This window comes from Dipodomys merriami, unplaced genomic scaffold (genome assembly GCF_024711535.1).
Source record: "Dipodomys merriami isolate MVZ:Mamm:240054 unplaced genomic scaffold, mDipMer1.0.p SCAF_106, whole genome shotgun sequence".
NCBI classification, from domain to species: Eukaryota; Metazoa; Chordata; class Mammalia; order Rodentia; family Heteromyidae; genus Dipodomys; species Dipodomys merriami.
Window position 1 is genome coordinate 4,642,511 of NW_027202338.1, and position 12,496 is coordinate 4,655,006.

Below are 12,496 nucleotides of genomic sequence, written 5' to 3' on the forward strand. Positions count from 1 at the left end.
GCGCAAGGAACAGGAAGAGAGCTAGAGCAGCTCTCTACCTGTGACCTCACCAGCTACCCCTCAATTCAGTAACTCAAGTGCTCTGACAATGGACAAAGACATCATCAAGACAGATACGGATCCTGGAAAAGCAAATGTTGCTACTCGCACAAAGGACTTCTGGCAAGGATTTGTTTTTATTTATTTGTTTTATGTTTTGGTGCTGGTCCTGTGGCTTGAAGTCAGGGCCTAGACATGGGTCCCTGAGCCTTTTCCTTCAAGGTTAGCATTTCTATGGCTTGAAACCACAACTCCATTGCGGTTCTTTTGCTGGTCTGTTGGAGGTAAGAGTCTCACGGACTTTCCTCCGCAGGCTCAGTTCAGACTGTGATCCTCTAGATCTCAGCCTCCGCAGTAGCTGGGATGATGGGCGTGAGCTGAGAGGATAGGTGTGAGCCACAGGTACCCTGCGGTGGGATGATATTTGGAGAGGCAGCTGAGGAATCTACAACTTCAGACTCTTCTAAACCACCTGGATTATCTAAGTACTGTGGAGGAAAGAGAGATTAGAAGAGCAGGTCCGACTCTGTCACGCTCCAGGATAGATGTCCCACAGGGGTCCCTCCTCTGTGTGCCATCTTTCCCCATCCTTGGTGGGAGGGGGGCTGCTCTGTTCCCCTAGGTGCTCCTTAGCCTGGGGCCCTGGGGGAAAGGAGGGGCCGGGGGAATGTTCTAGATCAGCAGCCAGCCAGAAGTGAACATATGTCTCCTTTTCCAATTAGATATACTATTACTGATTGCATTTTAATGGTATAGTGTATGGATTTTGCAAATCAAGAGCAGATTAAAAGTGAAGAGTGATCACACATTTGCTGCATGTGGATGAATGGCACAATGGCACCATTGAGTCTGTGTGGCATGGACTGAGTAACTTGCAAAGCCTGCAATATTTCACATCAGGTCCTGCTCAGATGTTTGTCAACCCCTGGTCTAAGAAATGACCAGTCTAAGCCTTGAACTTCCATCCACTCATCCATCCACCCATCCACCCACCCATCCACCCACCCATCCATCCATCCACCCACCCATCCAACCACCCATCCAATCACCCATCCATCCACCCACCCATCCATCCACCCACCCATCCATCTATCCATCCATCCACCCACCCACCCACTCATCCTATATCCATCCATCCATCTACCCATCCATCCATCCTTCCATTCATTGTCTATCCATCCATTATCCATCATCCATTCATCACCTGCCCATTTATTCACTAATCATCCATCCACCTATCATCAATCTATCATCCATCCATTCATCATCCATCCACCTATGATCCATACATCCTATATCCATCCATCCATCCATTCATCATCTATCATCCATCCATCACTCATCCATGCATCCATCATGATCTACCATCCATCATCCATCCATCCATCATCCCTATATCCACTCATCATCTGTCATCCATCCACCCATCATTCATACATCCTTATGTACATCATACACCATATATCCATCCTCCATCCATTCATTCATTACCTATTTACCCTTTATCCATCCTCCATCCATCCATTCATTAATAATCCATCTCCCTGTCAACCATTCATCATCTATTTACCATCTAGCACCCATCTACCCAGCATCCATCCAGCATCCATTATCCAACATCCATCCACTTTTCATCCATGCATCATCTATCTACCATCCACTATCCATTCAGGACCCATCCACTCATTATCCATTCATCCATTATCCATCATCCATCCATCATTCATCCATCCATCAGTCCACCCACCCACATACCATCCATCCACCCACAGCACTCCCCATTTCCACCATTCTTCAAGCCCCTGCTCCACTCTTCCCAGCTCTCACTGTTGAGGAGAGCACTGCTTCCACTTTCTGTCCTTGTTGAAGTTGTGCGTCAGTGAGCACCAGCTCCGGCCGAGGACATAGCCTTTCTTGGTGCACTGGCGGAAGCACCATTTTTTGTAGGTGAAGGGGAATACACACACTGGGGGATCTGTGGGAGGGAGGGGGTACACAAGGTCGTACAAAGTCATCCTCAGCTGGGCACTGGTGGTTCACTCCTGTCATCCTAGCTACTCAGGAGGCTGAGATCTGAGGATCATGGTTCAAAGCCAGCCCAGGCAGAAAAGTCTGTGAGACTTATCTCCAATAAACCACTAGAAAACCAGAAGTGGTGCTGTGGCTCATGCGGTAGAGCACTCGTCTTGAGCTGAAGAGAGCAGGGACAACGCCCAGGCCCAGAGTTCATGCCCCACAATGAAAAAAAAAAAAAAAAGGTCATCCTCAGACGCCATCACCCAACTCACACATAGCCAAACTTTTTCTACCCCATTGTTTTCCAAGTGAGAACACATGTCAAATAGAAAACAACACCTTTCTGAGACCTGAATTCCAGAATCTAGCGTTCTACTGACCCCTAGCATTCTAGGCATCCAATATACCTTTGTAAGAATGTCCTGGGGCTTGAACTCATGGCCTGGGAGCTATCATTGAGCCTTTTCACTCAAGGCTGGTGCTCTACCAATTGAGCCACAGTGCCACTTCTGGCTTTTTGTGGGTTCATCGGAGATCAGAGTCTCATGGACTCTCCTGCCCAGGCAGGTTTGGAACTGCGATCCTCCTGCTCTTGGGCACCCGAGTATCTGGGAGACACTCACCTTTGGCTGTACAGTAGCGCCACCGGCCTCGGAAGGTGCTGTCCAGGGAGCACCAGTCATAGTCGCTGTGGATGGAGGTGCAGGAGAAGTGTATGCCATCCAAATAGGAAAAGGGGAAGATGCAGGAGGTATTGGAAAGCACTGCCAGGACAAAGCACACTGCAGAGAGAACTCATGAGACTCCTGAAGGCCAATCCTGAATGTCCCCAATATAGCACACAGCCTTGCCAACCAACTGGATGTTCTTAAGCCCAAAGAGGCCTTGGCCTGGTGCTGGTGGCTCACACCTGTAAATCCCAGCTACCACAGGATCAAGACACTGAGCCCGACCCAAGCAGATAAGTCTGTGAGGAGACTCCATCATCAATTAATTAGTCAGCAAAAAAATAATCATAAGCCGGGTTGGAGATGTGGCTCAAATTGTCGAATGTCAGTTGGGAACAAGCAAGCGGGACAAGTGCGAAGCCACTGAATTCAAGCTTTGATAGCAGCAAGAAAAAACAGTGAGGGGGCAGGGAAGGTGGCTCAGTGGTAGAGTGTTTGCCTTGCATGCATGAGGCCCTGAGTTCGATTTTTCAGCACTACATAAGCAGAAAAAGCTGGAAGTGGGGCTAAGGCTCAGGTGGTAGAGTGCTGGTCTACAGCTGAAGAGCTGGGGGACAGCGCCCAAGGCCCAGAGTTCAGGTCCCACAACTGACAAAAAAAAAAAAAAAAGAAAAAACAGTGAGGCTGGAAGCATGACTCAAGTGGTAGAGTGCTCAAGCTTAGCAAGTACAAGGACCTGAGTTCAAATCCCAGCCCGTAAGAATCCCAGCCAAAAGAAAACAAAGAACAAAGAGGAAAATGTTCTAATATGGTGGCTGATGTTAGTGGCAATGGAGAAGAGAATTCCCCCCCTTCCCCCCCTCCCGCCCATCCCTCCTCCAAGTACTGGGGTTTGAACTAAAGGCCCAGGCACTGTCCCTGAGCTTTTGTGCTCATGGCTAGCACTCTACCACTTGAAACACACCTCTACTTGTGGTTTTTTGGTGGTCCATGGCTCCCACAGACTTTCTTGCCTAGACTGCCTTCAAAACTGTCGCCCTCATATTTCAGTTCCTGAGTAGCAGGGATGACAAGGGTGAGCAGCGGTGTCCGGCTCTCAAAGGCTGAGGTGAAGGCTGAGGCACAGTCAGGGGGTGACGTCAAGTGTCCCCGTGGTCCCCAAACCCCCGAAGGCAACTCAGGGCTGAAAGCTGGTTGCTCACCCCACACTCTGCTATGCCATCTGCAGAACAAATCCTGCATCATTGATTTCCAGACTGGGTCAGTCTCACCCTGCTCTGGATTCCTCTCCCCCCCAGTCTCCATCCTGGCCTCCCTCCCTCCCAACCTCCCTCCAGCCTCCATAGCAGACTTACCGTCCAGTCCCCACAGGCCACCAGCCAGCAACATCCAGACCACTGAATGTCTCATCACTTCCAAGGCCCTGAAAGTGTCCAGCCACAACCATTCTTGGCTCTGGCTCATTTATAATCCCTTCCCCCTCTCTGCCCCTCCTTCTGGCCTGTCACGCATCCCTGCTCCCCAGAAAGGCCTTCTGGTTTTCTGTGTCAGAGTGCTTAAACAAAACACGCGCACGCACACATCAAAACCACCTACAAAACCAAAAAATAGCACTAGCCAGGCACCAGTGGCTCACGCCTGTAATCCCACCTACTCAGGAGGCTGAGATCTGAGGTTTGTGGTTTCCAAGCCAGCCCAGGCAGAAAGGTCAAGGGGCTCTACCACTTTGAGCCACAGCTCCACTTCTGACTTTTTGGTGCTTCATTGGAGATAAGAGTCTCCTTGACTTTTCTGCCCGGGCTGGCTTCAAACCTTGATCCTCAGTTCCCAGCCTCCTGAATAGCTGGGATTACAGGCGTGAGCTACCAGCAACATCCTCATCATTATTATTACTAATCTAGTATTATTTGGTTTGTTTTATGTTGTTGTTTTTCCTGTGAATACTTTAAAGATGTTCCGGCTAGTTGCTGCGCCTTGACAAGGCAGTGGGAGCTGTGTGGGAACATTCATGAGACGCATATTCCCTTCCCCCTGGGGAGCCTGTGTGCATAGCCCTGTGAAAGGGGCCAGAACACGGCCTTCTAGAAGGATCACAGAAGGCATGGGAGAGAACACTCTATTCCTTCATAGCCTGGCTCAGGAGTTGGGATAGGTCCTGGCATTTGGCCACCTGGTTTTCCTGGCCAGGGCTGGGGTGAAGCCAATGCCACAGTTGCTCATGTATGTGACGTCACAAAGCTGGTCCTGATGCTCAGGAGCAGAGTGCCATGCAGTGCCCCATTATTGTTTTCTGATTGTTTTGTAGTGTGGAGCTTGAATGCAAGGCCTGTGCATGCTGGGAAGGTGTTCTGCCTCTTCAGCCACACCCCAGCCCTTGCTCTTTTTTCTTTCTTTCTTTTTTGGTCCCAGACATGGGACCTGGGTGCTGTCCCTGAGCTCTTTTGCTCAAGGCTAGCTTAGCTCTACCACTTTGAGCCACAGCTCCACTTCCGGTTTTCTGGTGATTCATTGGAGAGAAGAGTCTCACGGACTTTCCTGCGTGGGCTGGCTTTGAATCGCGATCCTCAGATCTCAGCCTCCTCAGTAGCTAGGGGTTTACAGGTGTGAGCCCAGTGCCCAGCTTCATTTGCCTTTGTGAGCTGAGTGTCTGCAGCGAGGTGTGCAGGTCCTCCCCGACCCTCTGTGGCGCCCTGTCAGCCTAGATGGCTCCGATGGGAGCTGACAACCAGGGCAGCAACAGGAAGTGACCCGTGGCCGGGGTGACAGTCTCTGGGGTGACAGCAGCTGTGACCCCACCGGCACTTAGCTGCTAGGCAAGCAGACACCGAACCCCAGCAGCTGGCGCTGAACCCCAGTGATCACAGCCTCGACCATCTCCACCCTGCTCGGAAAGAACAAAGAAAGAACAAGAGGAGATGCCTTCATTTATTCATTCATTCGTTCATTGATTCCAGGCCTCGTCCACCCCGGCCCCCCTGCCTTGCTTCTCAGCAGTACTTCCACACTTGGTCCCGGTTGTAGTCAGGGGTCAGCGAGCACCACTTCCTCCCAAACACCTCGCCATCTTCTGTGCACTTGCGGTAGATCAGGCGCCGGTACCAGAAGGGGAAGGCACAGGGCGCAAAGTCTGCACGGGACAGGGGCGGGGTGGGGGAGGGGAGGTTCTTAGTAGCACGCATGTACACAGTGCGCACCCACACACACAATGCATGAATGTGCATGCACACATAGGCACACACCTGCACACACGTGTGTACAAACGATCACACCTACACACATGCGCATGTACATGCACACCCACACATGGGCACGCGTGGACATACTTCTGTGCCAATGAGACTATCGGGGGGCCTGCCATTCCCCCAACTGTGTCAGTGTCTACTGATTGGTTTCTTTGAACCAATTACCGCCCCCCACCCCATGCTGCCTGTTGTCCATGGGGTGCCGAGGAATGGAGTAAATAAAATGTGCTAGGTAGTTTTTTGCAGGAATACAGATGGAATGTGAGCTTGTCATGGGAATAAACTAAGCCAAGCTCAAAAAAAAAAAAAACCCAAGGGGCTGGGAAGGTGGCTCAGTGGAAGAGCGCTCGCCTAGCATGCTTGAGGCCCTGGGTTCGATTCCTCAGCACCACATAAGCAGAAAAAAAAGCCGGAAGTGGCGCTGTGGCTCAAGTGGTAGAGTACTAGCCTTGAGCTGAAGAGCTGAGGGACAGCGCCCAGGCCCAGTGTTCAAGCCCCATGACCGACAAAAAAAATAAAAGGCGGGGCTGGGAAGGTGGTTCAGTGGTAGAGCGCTTGCCTTGCATGCATGAGGCCCTGGGTTCGATTCCTCAGCACTACATAAGCAAAAAGAAAAAAGCCGGAAGTGGCGCTGTGGCTCAAGTGGTAGAGTGCTAGCCTTGAGCTGAAGAGCTGAGGGACAGCGCCCAGGCCCAGAGTTCAGGCCCCATGACAAGACACCCCCCCAAAAAAAACAAAAACAAACAAACAAACAAAAAACCAACAAATCACATATTGCACATTTTCACTCACAGTGCCATCATCATCACCATCATGCAAAACAAGGACCTGGTAGCTCACGCCTGTAATCCCAGCTACTCAGGAGGCTGAGATCTGAGGATCACAGTTCAAAGCCAGCCAGGGCAGGAAAGTCTGTGAGACTCCTCTCTCCACAGAACCACCCAAAAGCCAGAAGTGGTGCTGTGGCTCAAGTGGTAGAGCGCCAGCCTCAACACAAAAGCTCAGGGACAGCGCCCAGGCCCTGAGTCCAAGCCCTAGGACCCCCACACAATAACAACAACAACAACATAAAGATCGAATTGCTCCTGATGAGTTGAAGGAGACGCTGTGTGTGGCCTATTAGCATCACAGAACAGCCTCTGGTTTGTGATGTCTCATGTCTCTCCCCAGAAGACCACCGTACACTGCAGAGATGGACAAAGCCCCAGTCACCTCTCTCCCTCCACCCCCCTGCAGCCCTGGCTACTCACCCGACATAGCACAGTACTTCCAGTACCCGCTGAACGTGGTGTTCAGGGAGCACCACTTGTGCTTGGAGTTGAGTTTCACACAGTCATAGTACTTTTCCTTTCTGTACCAGAATGGGAAGACACACTCGCCATCTACAGAACACAGACCTCTCAGCATCACATCCAGGGCCTCCTCCCTGTGCTGCCCAGGCTCTGCCCCCCATGGGGGGACCCCAAAGTGTAGTATGGCAGGAGGACCACCTAGAATTCATAGTTAGCTTTGTGCCAGTCCTGGGGCTTGAACTTGGAGCCTGGGCACCATCCCTAAGCTTCTTTGGCTCAAGGCTGGTGCTCTACCACTCAAACCACACCTCTACTTCTGGATTTTGGTGGTTCATTGGAGATAGTCTCATGAACTTTCCTTCCCCAGGATGTCTTTGAACCTTGATCCTCAGATCTCAACCTCCTGAGTGGCTGGGATTATAGGTATGAGCTATCAGAGCCTGACTTATATTATATTTTTATACCAGGTGAGGAACTATAAAAAGGGGTGGGAGAGAGAAGATGACCAGAAAGAAGGTTGCTAATTTCCCCATCTCTTTACCTAATAAAAAGAGAACATACATTAGCCGTGAATTTTTCTGATCAACTTGCCTTCTATCTCTGGAAATTTAATCTCAGAATCTGGAAAATAAAATTGGTGAAGTCAATTGTTACCGTTTAGTCTGAGGTACTGAAGTAGGCTCTGACAATAAAATGACAGACCAAAAATCAGTTTCAGGAAAATCCAGTGTTACTGCGTTTTGCCAGGAACATGACATGATGTTTTATTTGCCTGAACTGGTTTTGTATTCTTCAATTTGGTTTTGCCAATTACTTTATATAAACCCTACACATTTATGAGTGTTTGCATCCCAAAAGAGTTTTGGCTATTTGTGTAAAATAGAATGTTTTCACCTTTGCTAAACAAGCACTCCCATGTTACTTGGTCTAGAGGAAAAAACAAACTAGCAATCATCATGTATTTATTTTATACCTAGCCACAAAGCTATGTTGTCTTACAAAAACAAATCATTTTTGCTGGTGCTCTGATAGGTTTTAAAGTCTAGAATCATAAACTATTTTTACCTGATAAGCAAATTGGTTTACAGACCAATTCCTTCTTATACTGTTACAAAGATGAGCACAGAAATAGACAAGCAAAGTTTATACATTATTTTATTTATTTTTATTTGTTTATTTATTTATTTTGTCGGTCCTGGGGCTTGAACTCTGGGCCTGAGTGTTGTCCCTCAGCTCTTCAGCTCAAGGCTAGCGCTCTACCACTTGAGCTACAGCACCATTTCCAGTTTTCTGGTGGTTAATTAGAGATGAGTCTCACAGACTTTCCTGCCCAGGCTGGCTTTGAACCGTGATCCTCAGATCTCAGCCTCCTGAGTAGCTAGGATCACAGGCATGAGCCACCAGTGCCCAGCTTATACATTATTTTATTTTTGTGCCAATCCTGGGGCTTGAACTCAGGGTTTGGGTGCTATCCCTGAGTCTCTTTGTGCCCAAGGGTAGAGCTCTACCACTTGAGCCACAGCAGTATTTCTGGATTTTTGGTTGGGAGATAAGAGTCCCACACTCTTTCCTGACCAGGCAGGCTTTGAACCGCAATCCTAAAATCTCAGCCTCCTGAGTAGCTAGGATTACAGCTGTGAGCCACTGGTGCCTGGTCTAATTTTTTGTTTCTTTCTATCCTATAACACTCAATTTTTGTGAAAAGAAAGTAACATTTTAAAGTAACCAAACATTTAGTCCTTCAAAAGTACTAGCAGCAAAATGAAAATTTTGTGCCAAGAATAAGATGATAATTTCTAAGAAAAGTACTTTCCTAAACATACCAATAGCAAAATGATAATTTTATTCTTCATCTTATTTAACTAGTTTTGAAACAGTATTTACCTGATATAAGGAAGTATGGTTTCTTATCAAGGTAAGAACTAATTCAATGAGTGCCTATTTTATTACATTTAAAAAGAAATTCAAGTAAGAGGTTTTTTATTGTTGTTTTTTAAATCAACTCACCTATAGTCGGTAGATAATCATCTGAAAGAAACAAAGTTAAACAAGCAGTTATTTCACTACATTTGATATTTAAAATAAAAGAACTGGGGAGGGAAGGTGATAGAAGATACATTGTAAACCCTAAACTGACATGTTGAATGGAAACTCTCTTTTACAAATACTTAAGGATGATCATAAAGTAAAAGGAACCAAAATATCTCACCTACTTTCATTCTGATAAAGAAATTGTGCAAAAGCGCCCCCTCCCCACCTTTTGTGGCCAGTCCTGGGGCTTGAACTCAAGGCCTAGGTATTGTCCCTGAGCTTTTTCACTCAAGGCTGGCATTGTACCACCCCAGCTTTTTTTTTCCTGGTTTGGAGCTTAGAGTGTCATGGGCTTTCCTGCTCAGAGCTGGCTTCAAACCACGATCCTCAGATCTCAGCCTTCTGAGTAGTTAGGATTACAGGCGTGAGCTACCAGTCAGTGCCCGCTTTGGTAGGGCTTTTAATTCACTCTAGTTGTAATGAGACTCAAAGAAGCTTCTTAAGAAAAGTAGCTTGATCTGATTGACAGGATTGGGGCTGGAGGGGTGAGAGGATATGGGGAGATTTTCAGTATTCAGGACAGACAATGCAGACACAGACATCTGGTGGGATCATCTGGGTACATCTGGGTACACAGACATGATGCCAGGAACAAGCACAGAATGCCATAGTAGTCCCGGAACTGGGCACCAGGATGTCTTACTCAAAAACACTGTGTTTTTTTTGTTTGTTTGTTTTTGTTTTTTGGTGGTGGGACTTGATCTGAGCCTAGGCGCTGTCCCTCAGCTCTTCAGCTCAAGGCAAGAGCTCTACCACTTGAGCCACAGCACCACTTCCAGTTTTCTGGTGGTTAATTGGAGATAAGAGTCTCACAGACTTTGCTGCCGGGGCTGGGTTGTGACCATGGTCCTCAGATCTCATCCTCCTGAGTAGCTAGGATGACCGGTGTGAGCTACCGGTGCCTGGCTTAACACTGTGGTTTTCCTGTACATATGAAAAGAGAAATAAGCTTGTCAGGTGCTGGTGGCTCAAGCCTGTCATCCTAGCTGCACAGGATTTCAGTTCAAGGCCAGCCCAGGCAGAAAATTTCTCTAGACTTCCATCTCCAAAATAACCTACACAAAGCCAGGTTGCAGGGATAGGCAGGCTGAAGGGGTAGGGAGAGTCTCTGCCTAGCAGGTAGAAGGCCATGAGATCAAACCTGGTACTGCCAAGAGAGAGGGAGGGAGGGAGGGAGGGAGAGAGAGCAAAGGAAAGAGAGAGAGAAGAGGAGGGAAGGAGGGAAAGAATATCTTAATAGCCAAATTTTAAAAAATGAGATTGTAGAAAAATAAAACTTGTTGAAACTAGTGCAAGATCACAATGAAACCCTCTGTGCCACTAACATATGCTAATAACATATACTTATAAAAATGTTTTTTTTCTGAGGCTGGGAAGGTGGCTCAGTGGTAGAGTGCTTGCCTTGCATGCATGAGGCCCTGGGTTCAATTCCTCAGCATCACATAAGCAGAAAAAGCCGGAAGTGGTGCTGTGGTTCAAGAGGTAGAGCGCTACCCTTGAGCTGAAGAGCTGAGGGACAGCGCCCAGGCCCAGAGTTCAAGCCCCACAACCGACAAAAATATCAATCAATCAATCATTCGCACAGCTGTGCACAGTACTTATCAACATCACTAAGGCAAGCATCCAGACTTCAGCCCCACTTTCCAATGGCCCCTGAGAACTGTTCAAGGCAATGTGACGTTAGTCCAGGAATAAAAATGAACGGACAGGACATCCCCATCGGGATGTTAAAACATCTGTGAGAGAGAAGGCCCTGTGTCCGCCCCCAGGACCATTGACCCTCCTGTCTCCTGCTTCCTGCCTGTGTAATATTCCAATAGTCATTCTAGTCATCCTGGCTCCTTCTGTTTTCTTTGTTGATTCTCCCCCATTTTTTTTCCTGAGGATGAGGAGCATCTTCCCCTTTTTGAGGGGCTCCTGAAGTAGGGGTGACTGCAGCCTCCAATAGAGGCCCAATCAAGCCCAATACTGTGAAGACTACGGGTCTAGGGGGGGGGGGGGCGGGCAGAATGATGCAGGCTCCAGCCTCGGGATTATCTGAGGGCTGTGTTTGGGATTAGGAAAGCTCTTGGAACACCAGGCTAGAGAGGGAAAATGTTCTCTCTCCCTATCTCAAAACACATGTCACAGACTCCTGGGAGCTGAGGAAGTAGCTCTTCTGCTTGCTTAAGCATAGATAACAACTGGTCAAGCATTTTCCTGAGATTGGAGAAGTGGTTTGAGCTTGCTCTAAAATAGTTTAGATAGTAATATACCTAGACATTGTCTCATAGGTTAAGTAAAAATGTATCTGTGGAAATTTTTTGTGTGAATGTTTTCTGACCAAATCTTGGCAAGATCATGCTTGCTTGTCTTTAAATACCCACTAACAATAAAGCACAGCATGCAGTGGCAATTGCTGTTTGCACGCTGCATCCCCTGTGTCGTGGTGATTTCGTGACCCTTACCCAGGGACCCCAATGCACTAGACGTTGACACAATACCACCTGCCCTGGGGGCCTCTCCCCTTCAGTACCATTCCCCCAGCCCCCTGACCTGGGTCCTCACCTTCGTACTGTTTTCCCAGCATGCAAGGGAGCAGGCAGACCCAGAGCCGCAGGAGCCCTCCGCTCACCATGGCCCTCCCGGGTGCTCAGCCGCCCACCCTGGATGCCTTACAGTCCTAGACACCGACCTCAGCCTCTGTCTCCTCCCATCGCCCCCACTCCAGCCTCTGCCCTGTAGCTTCCCCTTTCCTCGGTCCAAGTCTTCTCCTCCTCCTCCTTCTCCTCCCCCTTTGCATCTCTTCTTCTTAATCCTCCACCCCCTTCTTCTCACTCCACTCCATCTTCTCTTTCCTCCCCTTCCCTCCTTTCTCTTCATCCTCCCCTCCACCTCCTCCTTTTCCTCCTTCTGCTTCGCCTCCTCCCATTTCTCCCCATCTACTTTCCTCAATTTTAGGAGACCTCAAGCCGGGGGGGCTCACACAAGCATCGAGTCCCCCTCGGGGCCTCGGGACAAATGGGCGATGCCTGGACATAGGTCCTTTGAAGTAGAGAACTTGGCTGTCATTACTCAGCCAGAACCTGGCCAGGAGGAGGCCACGGCCTCCAGGACACGTTCCCCCGCCGGGCCTCCACCCACCGTGACCGGTTTATGGTGTCCTAGG

The 12,496-nt window shown here is 48.7% G+C and overlaps 2 protein-coding genes across 2 annotated transcripts; both read right to left on the minus strand.

Moving 5' to 3' along the window:
* Positions 1-35: 35 nt before the first annotated feature.
* On the minus strand, positions 36-4,187 carry LOC138814600 (binder of sperm protein homolog 2-like). Its single transcript, XM_070003641.1, has 4 exons — positions 4,079-4,187; positions 2,679-2,837; positions 1,867-2,014; positions 36-527 (listed from the first exon to the last, which is right to left on the minus strand). The coding sequence occupies exons 1-4, from the start codon at positions 4,185-4,187 to the stop codon at positions 521-523; spliced, it is 423 nt and encodes a 140-aa protein (XP_069859742.1). The 3' UTR covers positions 36-520.
* A 1,441-nt stretch (positions 4,188-5,628) lies between these two features.
* On the minus strand, positions 5,629-12,042 carry LOC138812126 (binder of sperm protein homolog 1-like). Its single transcript, XM_070000054.1, has 5 exons — positions 11,896-12,042; positions 9,265-9,285; positions 7,849-7,878; positions 7,216-7,347; positions 5,629-5,850 (listed from the first exon to the last, which is right to left on the minus strand). The coding sequence occupies exons 1-5, from the start codon at positions 11,963-11,965 to the stop codon at positions 5,711-5,713; spliced, it is 393 nt and encodes a 130-aa protein (XP_069856155.1). The 5' UTR covers positions 11,966-12,042; the 3' UTR covers positions 5,629-5,710.
* Between the last annotated feature and the right edge of the window lie 454 nt (positions 12,043-12,496).